At 40.4% G+C, this 22,317-nt stretch overlaps 1 protein-coding gene across 1 annotated transcript in view; it reads right to left on the bottom strand.

Annotated features, from left to right (window-relative positions):
• Positions 1 to 22,317, bottom strand: part of DIAPH3 (diaphanous related formin 3) — a 129,235-nt gene that overhangs the window by 91,888 nt on the left and 15,030 nt on the right. Inside the window, exons 9-15 of the mRNA XM_081858056.1 lie at positions 20,996 to 21,101; positions 7,305 to 7,415; positions 6,790 to 6,908; positions 6,335 to 6,451; positions 2,405 to 2,523; positions 1,900 to 1,964; positions 222 to 326 (exon numbers count right to left, since the gene is read on the bottom strand). Coding sequence (XP_081714182.1) covers positions 222 to 326; positions 1,900 to 1,964; positions 2,405 to 2,523; positions 6,335 to 6,451; positions 6,790 to 6,908; positions 7,305 to 7,415; positions 20,996 to 21,101 — 742 coding nt within the window. The remainder of the gene's footprint in view (positions 1 to 221; positions 327 to 1,899; positions 1,965 to 2,404; positions 2,524 to 6,334; positions 6,452 to 6,789; positions 6,909 to 7,304; positions 7,416 to 20,995; positions 21,102 to 22,317) is intronic.

Below are 22,317 nucleotides of genomic sequence, written 5' to 3'. Positions count from 1 at the left end.
AGACAGGTCAGAGTCCTGGCTGTTTGCTCACGAGCAACTATCTACAGACCTGACAAATATAAATATCATGTACATATTATATAAAGACAACTAAATGTATTTATAAAAATGAAAGACCTTTTATTTAATTGTATTATAGTAACTAGTTGTATCATTATCTGAAAACTTGTTTTCAAATAGTTTGATTAAAAACCAAATTTTAGGAATAAAAAATCATTTACCTTATGCTTATAAACTTTTCCATTTGCTTCAGTGTGAATAATTTTTTCTTCAATTTTTTGAAGTTGTGCTTTTGTCTCTTGATGTGCTACAAATTCATTTTCAAACTGAAATGCAAGCATTAAAGTGCTATATATCATTGTATTCATTATTTCAATGTTTAATATAACTCCTCGGTCCTTAAGCGTTACTTATATCCATTTAAACTAAAGTTCAGCACATATTTACCTGGGAGTAAGTCATAGTGTAGTGTACACAGGTTTGCACCATTGAACAGGTAAAAATTAAGCTACAGTGATAGAATATGGCCAATAATAATGTGACACCAGTGGAAAAAATGACTAAGATGAATAGATTTGAATACTAAGAACATACAACTTCCACAGAAATAACCTGTTATGCACATGACTGTGTGCTCATATTTAACTGGTCTTTTATAGCACACTCTATATTCTTTTCAGTAGAAAATAGCCAGTTAAATGTAAAATAGCTTTTAAATTTGAAGTAGGAGTAAAAATGGTAGAAAGTCAGACTACACAGATGCCCATTTTCTAGTGTGTTATGTTCTTGGATTACCTTCAACCACTTCCCAAAAATTATGGCAATTCAGAAGATCGGAAACAGGTAGTTTCCCAAGGTACTGTTGTGCAGACACAGACTTCAAGGGGCACTCAAGCATGCTGGTCTTTTTATTTTGTTTTTAAGTGTTCCCCAAAACTGTCTTTCCAATCATGATAATTACCATCTTCCATTAGCCACACTGGGGAAATAAGGACAAAGGCAGTACAAATACCTGTCTAGTTCCTAGCAGGGTGAAGCAGGTCCTTTACTTATTCCACAGGTTGGTGTACTAGTTAATCATAAAAACCTCTTCGCAGTTTACATAAAATATACATTAATATTATAATAAAAACAGATATCCAAAAAAAAATTAGCCTACAACATTTCAAAATAAAATAAAACCAGCAATTTTATAAATGTACGCTATAAAACAATTATTATATGTCAGGGTAGGGTTGCTTAGACAACAGAGTTTTAGTAGGCACTGAAAACAGTACAGTGGTACCTCGGGTTACATACACTTCAGGTTACATACGCTTCGGGTTACAGACTCTGCTAATCCAGAAATAGTGCTTCAGGTTAAGAACTTTGCTTCAGGATGAGAACAGAAATCGTGCTCCGGCAGCGCGGCAGCAGCAGGAGGCCCCATTAGCTAAAGTGGTGCTTCAGGTTAAGAACAGTTTCAGGTTAAGTACGGACCTCCGGAACGAATTAAGTACTTAACCCGAGGTACTACTGTACAGCAAATATACCTGCATAATAATATCAATGCACAGGGAGTTCCAAAGTGCAGGTGCTGACAGACCAAATCCTTACAAGCGCAGAACAAATATCATGTGGAATTTGTAATAGCAGTTGGGAGAGGATTTTCATCAGGAGAATGTCATGGAAAAGAAGGTTTAGACAGCCCTTTCCCAAACGACTACACCAATCCAGGAAACAGAAATCACTTGATTACTTTTTATGTTAAAACTAAAGTGTTGGATTTAAATCACAGGTCTTGGGCATCAGGCCTATTTTAGCTCTTTAAAATCATGAGTTATTAACGTCTCAGAACACATTGTAATGTATACATTTAAAGTTAAGCATATCTGAATAAAACAACCTGAAATTACTAACCTTTTTTGAAAATTCTGAAGCTCTCTCTTCAAGTTCTTCTATTTTCTTTTGCTCAATACAAATATCTAATAGGAAGCCAAGGTTTGGGGTTTTAAAAAGTAATTTGAAAAGCAAGCTTTCAGCTCCTAGTCAGCCTGCCCCAAGGCTGAGCTCCATTTGGCTCACATTCCACACACAGCAGTGTCAGAGCAATCAACAGAAGATGAGTATTGAAGAATGCTTAATGGTGACTCAGTTGCCCAGTATTACTTCTCTCCCTTCTTATAATAAGACATGTCAACACATAGCCAGCTGTGATATCAGGACAGCTAGAAAGCCCAGTAGCTATCAGAGACCACAGAAAACAGTGTTAAGTGGGAAGGTAATAGTGACCCATTATTGTGGCCCACAGCTATGCTTCCTAAGCAGTTTTTTTAAAGAGGAATAGGTTTGCTTTTAACCACATACCAGCTAATCTTTTTAAACATGCTTTTTATAGGAAGAATAATAATATAAAAAGACTTACTCATTAAATGACTGAAGTCTACATCCAGTCTTTTACGATAACTAAAATCTGGGTCTACTCCACTTCGATGTAAGACTATCTGTGAAATGCACTCTTCAATTAACTTAAAATATAGTGGCCTATACAGGTGAAAGAGAAAAATACATATTGCAGAACAAGCTGAAAGTTCTTCATTCTACAAGTAATGTTGCTTCTGAGAAGCAAAGGTTTCATATTACAGGGTTTATTATTAATATTGATTCAATTTATATCCTGCTTTCCCCCCAAAGGAGCCCACAGTGGTATGTTAAGGTTTTTTATTTATTTTTAAGAAACTTCATTTCAGAAAAAAGCACTCTTGAAGCCTGGAGGCCTGATCAAACATTACTTTCTATGACCCTAGCATTATTCTGCCTCATGTGATACATGCCAGTCCTATGTGGTTTGATTTTAACAATCAAAATCTGATTTAAGATTGAACTGTTTAGTGTTACTTGCAATAATGATGTAACAGCTGACTATTTGTAAAGCAGAGAAGAAAAGAAAACTGCTAAGGGCCTTTTACATAGTGCTACATTGGTTAGAACCAAAGTGTCATAATATGTCTTGTCCCACTACATAAATCAGGCCAAGAGAACAATAATATGTTCACATGAAACAAGGCTCTAATGTGCATGTTTTTCCCCCAACATAGTCATCCATTATGATGCAGCATGTTTGACATGGATAAAGGAATGGATGATATTAAAAAAAAATACTAGATTGCTGGATCTGTAAGGGTATGATATGGCATGCATATCTGTGGCATGAAAAAGCAAAGGTCCATAAAAACTTTTTAAATTAAACTGTAAGGAGAAGCTTTTTTGTTGTATGGTCCAGGTATAAGAATCTACTTAAAGGGAAACCGCCATAGTTGCTATCCCTCGGAAAGGCTCCCCTTCAGCACCGGGCACTCAGCTCTAAGGCAGGCCTTGCACACAGCAAGCACAAGAAAGGCCAGCACGGCACCTGTCTGTCTGCCCTGCCACAAGTCTGTCCATTCCTAAAAGCAAGGGCTGAAGGACTGGCTGGCTGGGCTCCCTTACCTGCTTGCTTGCTTGCTTGCTTACTCTGAGGCCACCTCAGCTACTGGCAACCAGCATGCCCTAGCCAGCCCCAGAGGCACCATTCGCCTCGGGAGCTTGTAGCCAGGGCCGCTGCAACAAACAGCTGTACAAGCCTTTGGGAGGCAGAGAAGTGAGAGAGCATCAGGAGGGAGGGAAGGAAAGAGGCCAGTGTTGCCCATGGCACCCCTGACCATATGCTTCAAAGCACCCCAGGGTTCCACAGCACACTGGTTGAAAACCACTGGTTTAATGGAACCAAGACCTGATTTCCTAATGGGGTTGCTTGAGAGTAATGAAAAACTGATTTCTAAAATGTATAAAATGTTAGTAGAATAGGATACTAAAGATGAACTGGTTAAGGAAAAAATAACACAATGGACTAAAGACATAGGCCATAATATTGATATGGCTTCTTGGAAGAAGTTATGTGGAAAGGATATGAAATTTACTGCTCTGTTATACACTAAGAGGAAAGTATCTTAAAATGATGTACAGGTGGTATTTAATGCCAAATAAACTGGCCAATATGTATAAAAATGTGTCATGTAAATACTGGAAATGTATGCAGATAGATGCGTCATTCTTCCCTATGTGGTGGACATGTAAAAAAGCAAAAGGTTTTTGGGAAATGATATGTAATGAAACGAAGAAAATGTTTAAATGGGCTATTCTGAAAAGACTAGAAGCTTTTCTTATAGGTATAATAGGGATGTATGTTCCAAAGAAGATGACCAGATTATTTATGTATGTGACAACAGCAGCTAGAATATTATAAGCATGGAAATGGAAAGAAGAGAAAGTTCCCACAAAGGAGGAGTAGCTTTTGAAAATAATGGACTATGCAGAAATGGCAAAGAGATTAAGAGAGCAAAATGATGAGCTTTTTATAGAAGAATGGAGGACTTTCGTGGACTATTTTTAAAAGTATTACAGTCAAGTGAAATCACAGGCAGGAATCGAGATAAAAGCAGTATAAGAAAAATGATAAATTGTAAAAGAGAAACTTTTTGTAATGAAGATATAATGCAGTAGAAAGGGTTTGAGTATAAACACTGTGGAGGTAAGGGTGGGAAGTCGAGAAGAGACTCATTTTCTAGAATTGTCAATTGGGATTTGGCACAGAAACCACCCTGCTTGCCTAACATGATGACCTCTGTCAGGAGACAGACAGGGGCAGTGTGTCCCTGTTAATCCTCCTTGACTTTTCAGGGATACCATCAAGCAATGTATCCTCCTGGAGGGGCTATCCGAGTTGGGGGTGGATGGCCACTATTTTGCATTGGTTCCAGTCATACTTGGATGGCCGTCTGCAGGGGGCGATGCTTTGGGAGTGCTTTTTGGGCACCATGAGGCCTTCAATGTAGGGTCCTTCAGGGCTCAATTCTTTCCGCCATGTTACTTAATATCTACACGAAGCCTGGGTTTTGGAGTGTGTTGTCAATGGTAATCTGCTCAATTTCTCCTTTACATCTACAGGTGCAGCAGTGGGTGTTCTAGACCAATGCCTTGCCCCCTCAGGAAGGGACTGGATTAGAGCTAATAAACTGAAGCTTATTCCAGATAAGACTGAGGCACTGTTAGTGGTGGTTCCCTAGACTGAATAGATGGGAGAAGGCCCGTTCTTGCGGGGGTTACACTCCCTTTTAAGGAGCAGGTTTGTACTTTGCAGGTGCTCCCAGATCCATTATTGTCGCTTGAGGCCCAGGTGGCCTTGCTAATGCCTTCCATCAACTTCGGCTGGTGGATTACTGCAATGCGTTATACATGTGGCTGCCTCTGAAGATGATTTGGAAAATTCAGCTGGTGCACAATGGCCCAATTGCTCACCAAAACAGAACAGTTTGGGGGACATATAATGCTAATCCGGGCCCAATTTAAAATGCTGGTGCTGACCTATAAAGCCTTACACAGCTCAGGACCTCAATACGTTAAGGACCGCCCCTCCCTATATGAACCGACCCAGACCTGTCCTCCAAGGCCTTCTCTATGTCCCTCCTCTCTGAGAAGTTCAGAGGGTAGCAACACGAGAACAGGCCTTTTCTGGGGTGGCCCATCTGGAATACTATCCCAAGAGAGGCTTGCCTGGCATCATCACTACATGTCTTTAGATGCCAGGCAAAAACATTTCTCTTTACCCAAGCCTTTGGTCATTAAATAATTTATGGTCTGTTAAAGGGGGACTGATATTATGATTTTTTTATTATTATGCTGCCTATTATATGCTTTGTATTGTGTTTTTATTATTATGTTCCACAGAATATATTTAAATGTTGTACACCACCCAGGAATCTTTTGATAAAGGGTAGTATATATATTGAATCAATCATTATCATCATAATCTAAGTGACAGTTCATGTGTCATTGGAGACAGCTCAATCTTGCAAATAACTACTCAATCTATTCATGTAACCAGAGAAGGGAAAACCTGCAAATCAAGACTTCTCTTTCATGATGAGAAAAAGCACTACCTAAAAAAATAAAATAATGGAAGGGAGCAGAGTTTTCTCATATGTCACTTTCAGAATTATATTGCTACCATGGGTAATCATGTGAATAGTTGTTTACAAGTGAGCTTGTTCCAATATATGAACTGGTTCTTAGATATGCTGGCAGCAAAGACCACCTTTCCTTGGCAAGCATATGGCCCATTTTAACTTTAGTCTAGGAAAAGCCCAGTTTCCCTTGGAATTCCTCCTCTTATCAAACTAAGTAACTTGCATCAGTTCACAAATTATTCCCTTTTCACAGGGGGGAAAAAACATCCAGGGAAAAATTCCAGGTGGTAAACATTATACAATCTTTTATAATAAATACCTAGGTAGGAGCTATTGCAAGTTTTCCTTACCTTATAAAAGAGTCATTTCTGATCAACAAGAGATGCTGAAGTATAGAAAGAAAATAGCCTTCTGCACTTGTGTCCTTTACAGTGTTCCACACCACATTGTAAACATCATTTGCTTCAGTATGCAGGTCAAGGATGATACAGCTAATTTGTATTCTAGGCCATACAAGTACTTTACTCTTTCAAAGCAAAATTTATTTTTTATTATAATTTCAAAATTTAAATAACCAAGCTGAGATGTGTAAGTTAAGCACAGCTACTTCATGTGTTTGGCCCAAACTGCCTTCCCTGCTCGCCTGGACCCATAGTCCTGGAACAACATGCACACTCTCATTTTCTACATCAGCACCTCTTACTTCCATTTAAAATGGAAAAAAAGAAAGGCATCACCAATGGGATGCTTGCTACCAATCCCAGGTCTAAAATTTTTGGGTTCTCTGTCCTCTTTCAAAGGATATTCAAAGTCCAATCTGATATCTTCTAAACGATGGGAAAATTCAATCATGTCTTCTTCTGTATGTTCACAGAACACTTTTAGTTGAATATCCAAAGCATCATTCTTTAAGCATTTCAGTTGCTGCAGCAGGAAGGGAGAATACAACAGTGCTTAATTAATGACTGTGTATAAATATAAGTTATTCTGAACAAAATCCAATTTTTAACATAGCAAGGGATTTATTTGGGAGAATTTACATTAATTATTCAAATAAACAAATGATATATTTTAAAATTTGGAATACATTACATAAAACAAAGCTGGTACTAAAGATTATTGTTACTTCATTTTCATCTATACATTTGTGGATCAATTTTTATATGTAATCTTTCATTCTCTGTCTTAATAAATTACACCAAAAGGGGCTTAACACAACTTTTCCTCAGCCAAGAAAAATAAACTAATTTAAATATTAATTATCTCTCTCTCTCTTACACACACACACACACACACACACACACACTATAGGGGACTTACTGGCACTTGCTCTTTCAATCCACAACGCATAAATTCATTTCTAATGTGGAGTCTGAAGTCCAAATCATCAGGAAACGTAACTAGTGCATTGATCAGCTGCATGCAGGCTACCTGCAAGAAAAATAATATTTCAGAAGAAAACAGACCAAACAATAGTAAATTGCATGTGCTCAGCTTACAACCATTTATGACTTGATATTTTATGACTTGATATTTTATTACTAAGAGTGCAGGAGTATCAAGTCGCCATTACATGCAACCCAGTGTGCTACTTGTTAAATATTGCTAAAGAGTATCTAAATCAGGGTGATCCAACGGAAGGCCCTTTTTTGGCAGCGCTCAACAGCATGACACACTCACGCCCTCAGCCCTCATGCTGCCTTCCCAAAGCCAGGTAAGGAGATTCTGGGCTTTAGGAAGAAGGCATGAGGACTCTGGCATGGTCAGGAGTCCTCCCACCTTCTTCCCAAAGCCTAGTTAATGCTTTCCCAGCTTTGGGAAGGAGGTGGGAGGGCTCTAGGACTGCCAGAGTCTTGTGGTTCCTTCCCAAAGCTCAGCCCCTGGCCAAGGAGGAGACAGGGGACTCCCCTGAGAAGAAGGCTAGTTCACCAACACAGGAGCCAGATATATGGAGAAACGTGACTCAAAGAAGTAGGAGGCCCAGGGTTCGCTCTGATTGTTTAGAAATACACAATCGCTTTGAGGTCCTCTCCCCTAGAATGGAAGACGAAGAGCAGACTCCATTTGAGGATCTCTCCCTCGTTACAGTCGATCAGGTATATGAAGACGAGCAGCAAAGTCAGTCCTCAGGGAATGTGCAGGCGACCTTGGAACGGACAGATCACAGAAGAACCCCGACCAAACCTAAGAGGAGGCGTGTAGTGGTGATAGGGGATTCCCTACTGAGGGGAACAGAAGCAGTGATCTGTGGGCCTGACAAGATGTCTCGGGAAGTGTGCTGTCTCCCCGGGGCTAAGATCCAAGATGTAACTGAACGACTACAAGGAATCATAAAACCCACTGACAAATACCCCTTCCTCTTGGTTCATGTGGGAACCAATGACACTGCAAGCAATAGCCTCCAGAAGATCAAAAGAGACTATGAGGCTCTGGGCAGGAAATTGAAGCAATTAAATGCACAAGTTGTCATCTCATCTGTCCTCCCAGTTGAACGACGTGGCCCAGGGAGAGAGAGAAAAATAGTGGAAGTGAACAGCTGGCTTCGTAAATGGTGTAAACAGGAACGGTTTGGATTCTTAGATCACGGACTGCAGTTTCTTGAAGATGGACTTCTGGCAAGCGATGGGCTGCACCTCACAACGGTTGGGAGGAATGTTTTTGCCAAAAATCTCAGAAACCTCATCAGGAGGGCTTTAAACTGACTAATGTGGGGGAGGAAGACAGTGCTCCTGAAGGTAGGAGTCTATCAATTGATGAACATGATCATCCAAATGTCATAGACCAAATGGAGCAAACAGCACGCAGACCTAGTGGTGGGAGGAAAAAATCCTTAAATAAGAGACACGGGGAATGATTAATGGACTTCAATGTCTGTACACTAATGCGCAAAGCATGGGAAATAAACAAGATGAGCTTGAACTCTTGGTACAGCAAACTAAATATGACATAATAGGCATCATTGAAACCTGGTGGGATAAGTCCCACGACTGGAATGTAATAATGGAGGGATACAATCTATTTCAGAGAAACAGACCAGACAAGAAAGGAGGAGGAGTGGCATTATATGTCAGGGATGTGTATACCTGTGAAGAGATCCAAGATTTAGAACCTCAAAGCCAAAGTGAGAGCATTTGGGTCAAAATTAAGGGAGAGAAGAATAACAGGGACCTCATTGTGGGAGTTTACTATAGATCCCCAAGCCAAACAGAGGACATAGATGATGCCTTCCTGGAACAGATGGCCAAGCATGCGAAAGGAAGGGAGATAGTAGTAATGGGGGACTTCAATTACCCAGATATTTGCTGGATGTCAAACTCAGCCAAGAGCATAAGGTCAAACAGATTCCTCACTGGCCTTGCAGACAACTTTGTTGTCCAGAAAGTGGGAGAAGCAACAAGAGGAACAGCCATTTTAGATCTGGTCCTAACCAATGTTGATGACCTGGTTAGTGGGGTAGAAGTGGAAGGATCATTAGGCACGAGTGATCATGCTCTTCTGAAGTTTACTATACCGCGGAAAGGAGCAGCCAAGCAGACTAGGACTCAATTTCTTGACTTTAAGAAAGCCGACTTCATAAAACTTAGGGAAGTGCTGGGTGAGATCCCATGGACAGTAATACTAAAAGGAAAGGGAGTTCATGATGGCTGGGAGTTTGTTAAGAGGGAGATAGTAAAAGCACAACTTCAGGCAATACCAATGAGACGGAAACATGGAAGGTGCCTAAAGAAGCCAGGGTGGCTATCTAAAGAACTTTTAACTGAGTTAAGATTAAAAAAGGATGTGTACAAAAAATGGAAAAGGGGGGAAACCACCAAAGAGGAATTCAAACAAATAGCCAGCACGTGTAGACACAAAGTCAGAAAAGCTAAAGCACAGAATGAACTCAGGCTTGCTAGAGAGGTTAAAAGCAACAAAAAAGGCTTTTATGGGTATGTTCGTAGCAAAAGGAAGAACAAAGAAACAGTGGGGTCACTCAGAGGAGAAGATGGTGAAATGCAAACAGGGGACACAGAAAGGGCTGAACTCCTCAATGCCTTCTTTGCCTCAGTCTTCTCCGATAAAGAAAACAATGCCCGACCTGAAGAATTTGGAGCAAATGATTCAGCAGAGGAAACACAGCCCAGAATAACTAAGGAGATAGTACAAGAATACTTGGCTAGTTTAGATGTATTCAAGTCTCCAGGGCCAGATGAACTGCATCCAAGAGTATTAAAAGAACTGGCAGGTGTGATCTCAGAACCACTGGCAGACATCTTCGAGAATTCCTGGAGAACAGGCGAAGTCCCGGCAGACTGGAGGAGGACAAATGTTGTCCCTATTTTCAAAAAGGGGAAAAGAGAGGACCCAAATAATTACCGCCCAGTCAGTCTGACATCAATACCAGGGAAGATTCTGGAGCAGATCATTAAGCAAACAGTTTGTGAGCACCTAGAAAGGAATGCTGTGATCACCAATAGTCAGCATGGATTTCTGAAAAATAAGTCGTGTCAGACTAACCTGATCTCGTTTTTTGACAGAATTACAAGCCTGGTAGATGAAGGGAACGCAGTGGATGTAGCCTACCTTGATTTCAGCAAGGCATTTGACAAGGTGCCCCATGATATTCTTGTAAAGAAGCTGGTAAAATGCGGTCTTGACTATGCTACCACTCAGTGGATTTGTAACTGGCTGACTGACCGAACCCAAAGGGTGCTCATCAATGGTTCCTCTTCATCCTGGAGAAGAGTGACTAGTGGGGTGCCACAGGGTTCTGTCTTGGGCCCGGTCTTATTCAACATCTTTATCAACGACTTGGATGATGGACTCAAGGGCATCCTGATCAAATTTGCAGATGACACCAAACTGGGAGGGGTGGCTAACACCCCAGAGGACAGGATCACACTTCAAAACGACCTTGACAGATTAGAGAACTGGGCCAAAACAAACAAGATGAATTTTAATAGGGAGAAATGTAAAGTATTGCACTTGGGCAAAAAAAATGAGAGGCACAAATACAAGATGGGTGACACCTGGCTTGAGAGCAGTACATGTGAAAAGGATCTAGGAGTCTTGGTTGACCACAAACTTGACATGAGCCAACAGTGTGACGCGGCAGCTAAAAAAGCCAATGCAATTCTGGGCTGCATCAATAGGAGTATAGCATCTAGATCAAGGGAAGTAATAGTGCCACTGTATTCTGCTCTGGTCAGACCTCACCTGGAGTACTGTGTCCAGTTCTGGGCACCACAGTTCAAGAAAGACACTGACAAACTGGAACGTGTCCAGAGGAGGGCAACCAAAATGGTCAAAGGCCTGGAAACGATGCCTTATGAAGAACGGCTAAGGGAGCTGGGCATGTTTAGCCTGGAGAAGAGGAGGTTAAGGGGTGATATGATAGCCATGTTCAAATATATAAAAGGATGTCACATAGAGGAGGGAGAAAGGTTGTTTTCTGCTGCTCCAGAGAAGCGGACACGGAGCAATGGTTCCAAACTACAAGAAAAAAGATTCCACCTAAACATTAGGAAGAACTTCCTGACAGTAAGAGCTGTTCGACAGTGGAATTTGCTGCCAAGGTGTGTGGTGGAGTCTCCTTCTTTGGAGGTCTTTAAGCAGAGGCTTGACAACCATATGTCAGGAGTGCTCTGATGGTGTTTCCTGCTTGGCAGGGGGTTGGACTCGATGGCCCTTGTGGTCTCTTCCAACTCTATGATTCTATGATTCTATGATTCTAGGGAAGGCAGTGTGAAGGCTTAGGGGGTGTGTGTCAAATTTTGGCCTTGCTCCTGCCCCCTGCATGACAAGGCAGTGTGTGGTCTACAGGTTACGTGTCAAAGTATTCTTGCAACCCACTTGGTATGAAACTTTGGGCCACTTTGATCCAAATCATTTTAGATGACTACTGCATATATGTTAGACTCAATAGGACACAACCAACACATCTGGAAATGTATGCCAACATAAACCAATAACCTACCAGTTCAAACAACAAAAGATGAATAAAACAATTTAATTTTTCACCCATGTCCTCTCTCTCTCTATATATATACATATATTACAAAAAATATACCGTATTTTTCTGTGTATAAGACGCCCCGTATTTTTTTGAACCCGAAATTAAGATATCAGTATTTTAAACATCAAACAGAACAACTTTTTTTTTCATTTAGAGTGCCAGGGAGAGCTCCTGCTCTGCCCAACCTGGCTTGCCGCAGTGGTCTGCACTGGTTGGCAGAAGTAGTAAGTGAAATGACAGGCCTTCATGGCGCCTGCAGTGGGTTTCTTTAATCTGGCAAAATGTCCAGGTTTTTTTTGTGCTGAGTAGGTGCATGCCCTTTGAATGGAAACTGAGAGTGGAGCCTGTCAGGCAGTAGGACCCTGTGGGTGAGAGTTGAAGTGTCTTGTTTGTGAGTGTGTGAGAGAGATTCAAAGAGGGGAAAGTAAGAGAGGCTGGAGGAACTGGGAGCAGCAGCAGTGACACTGGCAACACGTCAAGTATGAGATGCCTGGGCAGCCGTGCTGCTCCACTGAGGCTGCGAAGGAAGCACTGCATAAGAGACAAGGAGCTGCTGGCTGCCTCTCTGGCCCACGTCGCATCTCCATTCATAGCCAACGCAGGCAGCAGCTTAATGGACTGATTCCCTCCAAGACCAGCAAGGAGGCAGCAGCGGAGGCCGGCAACCGCAGCTGCAGCCCACCTAGGTCTCAGCTCCAGGGCCTGCTCAGCCCCCTTTCAGTTGTGTGTGTGTGTGTGTGTGTGTGTGTGTGTGTGTATGGGGGGCGTCCCCCTTTTTTGGTGCATTGTCTTGAGTGCCTTTTCCAAGCCACATTGCACTCTCGCCCTTTCGGTTGTTTGTTTGTTTGCAAGCCTCTCACTGCAAAAGTGACCCTCCTAATTCTCCGTTGCAGGTTTTAGTCGAGCATCGTGTGTATGTGCTTCCCCCCCTAAATAATACCCCCAGGCTTCCTATGCTACTCGTAAGCAGTGTTTTTCTTAACCATCTATGTATAAGACAACCCCCAATTTCTGACTAAAAAAAATTAGCAAAAAAAATCATCTTCTACACGGAAAAATATGGTATATATATTTTTACCTTGTATGCTACACATAGAATGTATGTAAATTCTTAATAAATTTCACACATCACAGTAAACCTACACATTAGTACAAAGTTCCCTTTAAATCAGGAGTGGGGAACCTTTTTCAGCCTAAGGGCCACATTTTCTTACAGCCAGCCTTCCAGGATCCACATGACTGCAATGGGCGAGGCCAAAACAGGTGAGGTCAGAGCTGGTGCACACCCACCCATAGGCAAATACCCATTAAAAATGCATGTAAGAGCAGTTGCCCAAGTTTGCTTTTTTCCTCCTCCCCCAGTACCATTTGTTTTTCTGTTACAGAAGTCTGAGGGTGCTGCTATTGATCTCTGGGAGCTTTTTGCAGCTGAAGGGCAGGATAAAATACTTCAAAATAAATGCAGCACAAGCCATATGCAGTTTCTTTTTTTTTTTTTTTTTTAAATTTTTATTCATTTTTCATACACATACAAAAGAAAAACAAACAAAACACAAGACAAAAGCTTTCAGTCATATATACATATGTACATAATATTCGAGTTTCTACATTTCTTCTCATTTTGGACTTCCTTCAGCGATGTTGGCATTCATTCATGTTTTAATCTTAGAATCACATCCCATCTTTTCATATTGTCATTCGTACCTCCTTTTTACATTATTTCAGTTGAACAATACTTGTTAACTGTTTACAAAGCCTCTTTAAATGCCACTAACGTTGTATTAACTGAACATTTATTCTCCAGATAACTTACGAATTTACCCCAGTCTTCAATAAAATTTTGATCTTTTAAATATCTAACTTTCCCTGTTAGTTTGTCCAACTCAGCATATTCTGTTAGTTTTGCTCTCCACTCTGCCACCGTTGGCATTTCTTCCTGTTTCCATCTCAGAGCGAGCACGGTTCTAGCCGCCGTGACCGCGTACAAAAAAATTTTGAAATCTTTCCTCCTAATATCTTTTCCCAGGATACAGAGTAAGAAGGCCTCTGGTTTTTTAACAAAGGTATAACCTAACATCTTTTTCAGTTCGTTGTAAACTTCCTCCCAGAAACTTTTAACTTTCTTACATTCCCACCATAGATGGTAAAATGTCCCTTCCTTCTGTTTGCATTTCCAGCACTTGTTGTCTGCCCCATACATCTTTGCCAATTTTACGGGTGTCAGATACCACCTGTACTGCATCTTCATCACATTTTCCCTGAGCAACATACAGGCTGTAAATTTTATATTCACTTTCCAGAGTTTTTCCCAGTCTTCCATATGAATGTTGTACCCCAAATCCTTCGCCCACTGTACCATCACTGACTTCACCTCCTCATCCTTAGTGTGCCACTCCAAAAGTATTTTATACATTTTTGAGAGGTTTTTCTGTTCACTGTTTATAATCTCTTTTTGAAATATTGACTCTTTTTCTTCATAACCCCTCTCCTTCGCCTCTACTTTGAACAGCTCATTTATCTGAAAATAATGGAGCCACCCCTGTGTGAGCATTTTAACCTGTTCGTATGGTTTAATTTTCCACTTCCCACCTTCGTTTATAACCATTTCTCCATACTTCCCCCATTTTTCTTCCATATTAAGTTTCTTAACACCCATTAGCTCCTGAGGGGAAAGCCAGTGTGGTATTCTTGGTTCTAATATATCCTTATATCTATCCCAAACCTCTATTAGTGGGCCCTTAAAAATATGACTGGTAAACCCTTTATGCACCCTTTTCTTATCCTTCCATAGGTACGCATGCCACCCAAATTTGTTGTTGTACCCCTCGAGATCCAATAACTCTCTATTTTCCAGCCTAACCCAATCTTTCACCCAACATAAACATGTCGCCTCATAGTAAAGTCTCATGTCGGATAGAGCGAAGCCCCCTCTCTCTGTAGCATCCGTCAACAACTTAAATTTAATTCTGGGCTTCTTCCCTTCCCAGACATATCTGGAGATGGCTTTTTGCCATTCTTTAAAATTTTTTGTTCCTTTTAATATGGGTAGGGTTTGAAACAGAAATAACAACTTGGGTAGCAGCATCATTTTAACCATCGATATTCTCCCCCAAAATGATAATTTCAGCCTGGACCAGACCTCTAGATCTTTTTTGATTTTATTCCAAGTCGGGACGTAATTATTTTGGTATAAATCTATATTTTTGTTAGTAATCCAGATTCCTAAATACTTTACCTTTTTAACGATTTCTATTCCAGTTTGTTGTTGCACTAGTTCAGTCTTGTCCTGATCCAAGTTTTTAACAATCATTTTTGTCTTACTCTTATTCAGTTTAAATCCTGCCAGTTTCCCGAATTCCTCCGTTTCATCAAGAATTGCCCTTATACTTTCTATAGGTTCTTCCACCGTAAAAACCACATCATCTGCATAAGCCTTGGCTTTATACTCATTTGATCCTAAGATTATCCCTTTAATTTGTTTGTTTTGCCTTATCGCATTCAACAGCACTTCCAGGACCACTATAAAGAGCAGCGGTGAGAGCGGACAACCCTGCCTCGTTCCCTTACCAATTTTTATGTCCTCAGTGGTAACTCCATTGATTATCAGTCTTGCCTTCTGTTCCGTGTAGATTGCTCCTATGCCATTTAAGAACTCCTGTCCCACCCCCATTACTTCCAAATTTTTAAGCATGAAGTCCCAGATCACGTTATCAAAAGCTTTCTCCGCGTCTATGAAGATTAAGCTAGCTGGTTTGTCACATCTGTCTGATAAGTATTCAATAAGATTTATTATAGATCTTGTATTATTTCTTATTGACCTACCCGGGAGAAAGCCCGTCTGATCTTCATGTATCGTTTTTAATAATATCTTTTTTAGTCTTTTGGCTAAGATACTCGCAAAGATCTTATAGTCCGTGTTTAATAAGGAAATGGGTCTGTAGTTCTTAATTTGAGTTAGGTCCGATTCTTGTTTTGGAATAATTGTTATAAAGGCCTCTTTCCACGAAGCGGGCATATCTCTTTCTTTAAGAATGTTGTTCATTACTTCGGTTAGTGGTGTTAACAGCGTGTCTTTCATTTCCTTATAATAACTCGATGTAAACCCATCTGGACCCGGTGCCTTCCCTCTTTTTAATTCTTTTATCACCTCTTCTATCTCTGTGCTGCAGATTGGGGCATTCAACTGATCTTTTTCCTCTGGTGAGATCTTCTTTGTCACCTTATTTTTTAAGTATTTTTCTATCTTTTTCTTATTGTTCCTTTCTTTGTTTCTGTAGAGATGTTCGAAAAAATCCACAAACCCTTTTCTAATTTTTTTCGGGTCAGTTGTTTCTTCTCCATTTATTGCTATTTTATTAATTGTATTTTGCTCCTTCCTCTTTTTGGCTTGCCACGCAAGCCACTTACCAGATTTATTGGCAAATTCAAAGTTTTTTTGTCTTAACCATTTAATATTCCACTCGACCTCCTTATTTATTATAGTTGCAACTTGTGTTTGGAGGGACTTTATTTCCTGTAGTATCCTTTCATTATTCGGCTTTTTAATCAGTTTCTGCTCATTATCTGTAATCTGTCTCAAGATCTCTTTTAACCTCTTTTCTCTATTCTTTTTTTTCATGACATTTTGCTGGATGAAGAGGCCCCTCATTACAGCCTTACTTGCATCCCATACCGTGCTTGTTTTCACCCCCTTATCGAGATTATCAAGGAAGTATTCCCCTAGTCTTTTCCGAATTTTTTCCACAAATTTTTGGTCATCCCATAAATTATCATTTAGTCTCCATCTAAAGATTCGTCCTTCCACTCCTTTCATCTCCATTTCAATTGGGTTATGATCCGATAAGACTTTAGCTTGAATTTCAACTTTTTTCACTCTTGGAGTCAATTCGTTCGAAATCCATATTTGGTCTAATCGTGAAAAAGACTGATTCGGTTCTGAGTGGTATGTAAAATGTCTCTCTAAGGGATGTTTCAGTCTCCATATATCGATAAGGTTACAGTTCTTAGTCAGTGTGAAAAATGTCTTAGGTAATTTGCCGTCTCTATTATTTGAGTTTCTTAGTCGATCCATTTCATTTGAGACTACGTCATTTAAGTCTCCCATTAATATGATTTTTTGATCCATATAATCAAATAGCTTTTCTTCCAGTAAGCTAAAAAATTCTGTCTTATTCCCATTGGGGGCATAAATCCCCACTATTATCAGAGCTTCGCCTTGCCAGTTTATTCTTACCGCTATTATTCTTCCTTCCTCGTCCTTAAATAATTGATGTGCCTCAATTTTGTTTTTAATATATAGTACAACTCCCCTTTTTTTCTCCTTATCCGAGGAGATGAACTCGTTCCCTAACCTCTTATTAATCAGGATTTTCCTATGTTTCTTTGCCACGTGCGTTTCTTGTAAGCATGTAACATCTAAGTTCTTCTTTTTTAAAAAACGCTCAATTCCATTCCGTTTTTTTTTATTATTCATACCATTAACATTCCAACTACATAGTGTTAGAGTCATTTTTATTGAATTTGGGATTTTTTTTTTTTTTTTTTTATAGTCTAAAGTCTCTCTAATTCTTCTCCTTCTTCGTCTTCTTCCTCTTCCTCTGTTTTCCTTTCCCTCCTTTCTACCTCTTCTCCCAGCTGTAATTCCACCCTCGGACTCCTCCCGCCTTCGGCTCCTCTCGGCTCCTCCTCTCCTTGTTGAAGATCTTTATATCTTCTTGTGAACTTTCCTATTTCCTCGGGATTTATCAGTCTTCTTTTTGCACCTTTATAAAAGAATGAAACACCCTCCGGAAATTCCCAGCGAAAATCTATTCTATTTTTTTTCAACAATTGCACCAGTGGTTTATATGGTTCTCTACGTTTCAACAATCTTATAGGAATATCTTTAAACACAATTATGTAATTCCCATCGATGTATAATCTTTTCTCTCTATTCCTTTGTAGAATCAGATTCCTCATCTCTTTATCTTTAAATGTAACTAAACAGTCGCCTGGAAATTTTCTTGCTTTACCTACATTCGTTTTCATTCTATATGCATTTAAGATTGCTCCTGCCACTTCCTCCTCCGCTAGTTCCATCCACTGTGCTAATTCCTTTGTTAGTCTTTCTTTTATATTTTCATTTTGTAATTCCGGGACCTGTCTCATTCTTAAGTTCACTTCCCTTTGTTTGAGTTCATTCATCGCAATGGAGTCTTTTAATTCTTCCTGAGTTTTATGCAACTCTACAATCTCATCTTTCATTTTTTCCTCTTCCCGTCTCATTTCTTTCAATTCCTGTTTGGTCTTTTTCAACCCCTCATCCACTCTTTTTGCTACCTCCTTAATCTGTCCTTTAAGTTCACTCACTGTCTCTTCAATCTTTTTATCCATTTTCCCAATTTTATTATCAACCTGCTCTAATTTTGTCTCTAAGTTTTTCTCGCTTTGTTTAATTTCTGCAAACATCCTCAGTATTTCTGTTCTAAATTCTGTTTCCTGCTTAGAAGCTTTCCTCTCTATTGGGGTTCCCCCCTCCGCCCCTTTTTTCTGATTGTATGACATTTTCGCTAATCTTAATGTATCCAATCTTTATATATCAGATGTCCCACTGTTTTTAGCAATCTAACCCTTCTTTCTTTATTTTAAAATTCTTGTTCTGACTCTTACTCAAAATCAGTTCTTGGGTTAGATCAATGCCCCTAAGCCGAAACCAAAGTTGATCCCTACAGGAAATATAAACCAATTTAAAAATATGGGTGCCAAATACCATAAAACACCGGAAAGCAACAGCCAGAATAGGACAACAGATATCCGATGAGCAACTCAAAATACAGCTGGGTACAGTAATTGCCAGCTTCAATCAGTATTTCTGTCCGCTTGGTTGATTTAATTAGTGCTCCTTCACCCTCCAGTCTCGAAGCGGATAGGTTGCCCGTTATATACCAAAGTAGTCAGTTTGAAATCTTCTTGCCCCCGTTCGGGCTATTCCAGTCGGCAGCTTGGCGCCCAAGAACCTAAATAATAAACTTATGAGGCCATGCAGTCCAAAAAGGATTGGGTATAATTATGAAAAACCGCTCTTCAGGCTTCTAATCTGGAGGTTATGAGCCCTTAACAAAAAGCATTCGTTTAGTCCTAAGGAGTGGATAGTTCAGATCTTTCCTAGACCAATATCTGTCCAGACTGAAGCCTTATCTTATCCGAACTTGAAGCTTTAACTGAGTCCAGGACCACGAGGGGGGAACCGCAGGTATTTCTGAAATTAATACTAGAGGTTGAGTGTCCCAGTATAATACTATGCACGCGTCTCAGAAACAACCTATCTATTCCGTCTGTTCAGTTTGTTTACAACTTCACAAGTAGAGGTGGCAGGGGGAGAGCACGACCGATATAGTGGAAAAGAGCATGAATACCTGCTCCCATCCGTGTCAATCTGTTCCCTTCCGCATCAAACCATAATGTTTTTTAATACCTTATATCCTCACAGTAAGCGTTTTCTCTGAGTTCTTTTATAATCCTGCAATATGGCGTTTGGGAGGCTTCTCCTTGTCTCTCCTTGTCTTTCCCACTAAAGATGGCGTCAGCGCGTCCCCTCAATGCTTTGCCTCTTCCCGGAAAAGATTATTAACGACAGTCTTATCTATGTTTTCAACAACACCAGATCTTTATTTTCTGGGCTTTCTTTCAATCTCACTTCTTTTCTGCTCCCTCTTAGTTCTCCCCTTAAAAGTAAGAGGAGTTTCTCTTCAATTGTAGCTTGGCTGCCTGAGAGAGACAGATACAATATCCATTAGCGGTAACTTACTTTCTCTTTGGGCTCTGCTCGCTGTAGTGCGTCTTTTTTCTGAAGCCAAAGCCAGCGCTGAACTCGAGCTTTTCCCTTGTTACTCGGAGACTTCCTTGTTGTTATTAAGTCCAAATCTTTTGCGAATCCGAGTTTCTTTGTTTGAGAGCGGAGCGCTATCCCTTACAGGCTCGGGGCTTTGCCGATTCGCCATGAAACGCCGCTGTAATGGCTACCCGACTGCCTGCCGCCGTTCCGTCGTACTCTTCGCCTTTCTCAAAAAAGACTACCTGACGACCGAACGCGCGGTTGCTTGGCTCTGCCGGGAACCTGAACCTCTGGACACCCACCAGAGGCTTAACGAGAGGGTTTTTGCGCCCTAAAAACCCCCAAATTCTGGCAAAAGAGCTAGGGTTTCCTCCGCAGAAAGAACCCTCGCCTGCAAACGGTTCCGCGCTCCACCGGAAGTCCAAGCCATATGCAGTTTCTCATACTCTCTCATGAAGCACTCAGGCTTCAAAAAACAGTTTGGCTTTTTTCTTTTTTATATTAAACATCTATCTTTTTATTAAATTTATTAAATTTCAAACCTAATTGCTGGAAGAGGGGGATATTCATATATTGCAGCTGTGGAGGAGAGGGTTAGCTCAGCCAATAAGCATCAACAACAGCCTTCCATTGGCATCAACACAGGCTGTCTTAAAGTTAATTGCCAATGCAAGGGAAGGTGGGTGTTCAGTAAGCTACACACCGTAACATTCTTACAACAGGAGAAAAAAGCTTTTGCAGTTCTAAATCCAACACCCCAAAGACCATTAGCCATTAAGATAAAAAGCCCAACCACTATTCAGCTATGTATTTTTTCAGACCAAGTATGTTATCTGGGCATATAAGACTTTTAGTGCACATGTTCCACAGTACTTCAAACCCCCAAACTCCATAACACTTGGGAAAATATGAACTTCTGGTTTTGCTTTTTAAAAAATCCATCGCTATTGGTCTCAGGAAAAAAATCTCAGGTACAGTAGATTGCAACATGTTACTAATGTTGCACATAAGCTCTGACATCCTAAGTCATCATCATAATAGAGCCATAATAGAGCCACAAATCAATACAATTGATTGCACAGAAATGTCACTGTCTGCCCATCTGCAAATAGAACCGGTACATATACCCCACCCTAGCTTTTTTTTTAGTCTTCCTTAGATGCTGCCTCTGCTATAAAAAAAGCACACAAACTTATCATTTACTTGCAGATGGATGGAATTCCCCTGAAGACCTTCCACAATGGGACAAAATCTGTCAATGTTTTTCTCTTCTGCTGCTGTAGTCAAAGCGTCCAAAATTTTTTCAAGGCTATAACATGAAAAACCAAATAAATAATTTATATTTACCAATAAAAAGAAATGGATTATAATAGCATAAAACTAATTTTAAAGCAATTTCTTTATTTAATGTCCTTAAAGCAAGTTTGAGGAGGACTATGCATACAGAATTCTATATAAAGATTACCAGCTGGAATGGAATCTTCTCTATAATCTATTATTACTTATCATCATCATCATCATCATTTATTATTATTATTAATTACTATTACAGTGGTACCTCGGGTTAAGAACTTAATTCGTTCTGGAGGTCCATTCTTAACCTGAAACTGTTCTTAACCTGAGGTACCACTTTAGCTAATGGGGCTTCCCGCTACCACGAGATTTCTGTTCTCATCCTGAAGCAAAGTTCTTAACCCGAGGTACTTCTTCCAGGTTAGCAGCGTCTGTAACCTGAAGCGTCTGCAACCCGAGGTACCACTGTACTACTACTACTACTACTACTACTACTATGATTTGTATGCCGCCCTTTATCCGAAGATCACAGGGCAGTTTACACTACAAAAATACCCAACTTAGTAACAAACAAACAAAATACCCACCCACCCACAGTTTAAAAGGCCAGATTGTTTAGGAGAATTGGGAGAATTCCCCACCAGCTGAAGTTTCCAAACCGTTTTCAGAGGCAGCCCCATGTATAACATGTTCCAATAACCTAACCTAGATTACCAGAGCATAGACAACATATGTTAGGTTATCCCTGCCCTGACAGGGGTGCAGCTGGGCCACTAGTCGAAGCCAATGAAAGGCACTCTGCACCACCAAGAACACTTGAGCCACAAGTGGGCTCTACGAAGTGGGAAAGTGCACTCATGTGATTGTTTCAATGGCCTGAACCATTTGGATGTTCTACAAGTCAGCCTGGGCTTCAACAAGTGTGCCAGTCACATCAACCAGGGCCCTCTGGAAACCAACTGAATCCATCAGCCTCTGAGGGCTGGCACAGGTACAGTCACAGTCACTAACTGCCTGTGCAGTGTACCCCTTACCAGGCATGCCCCACCCCTACACCACACCTCCCCTTGCCCAGAGCCACTGTAATTGGAGTCCCCCTGCTCTCCGCAGTTCCTCTCTTCCCATACACATCTTACCTCCCTTAATATAAACAAACAAACCCAAATTTAAAAAAACACACAAATTTAAAAGCAATAAAAAAATTTTGAAAAACATTTTAAATAAGGCAAGGC

The sequence above is a fragment of the Podarcis erhardii genome, assembly GCF_964252035.2.
Source record: "Podarcis erhardii genome assembly, chromosome: 4".
In the NCBI taxonomy this organism is placed as follows: domain Eukaryota; kingdom Metazoa; phylum Chordata; class Lepidosauria; order Squamata; family Lacertidae; genus Podarcis; species Podarcis erhardii.
This window is presented reverse-complemented; position numbering and strand designations above follow the sequence as displayed.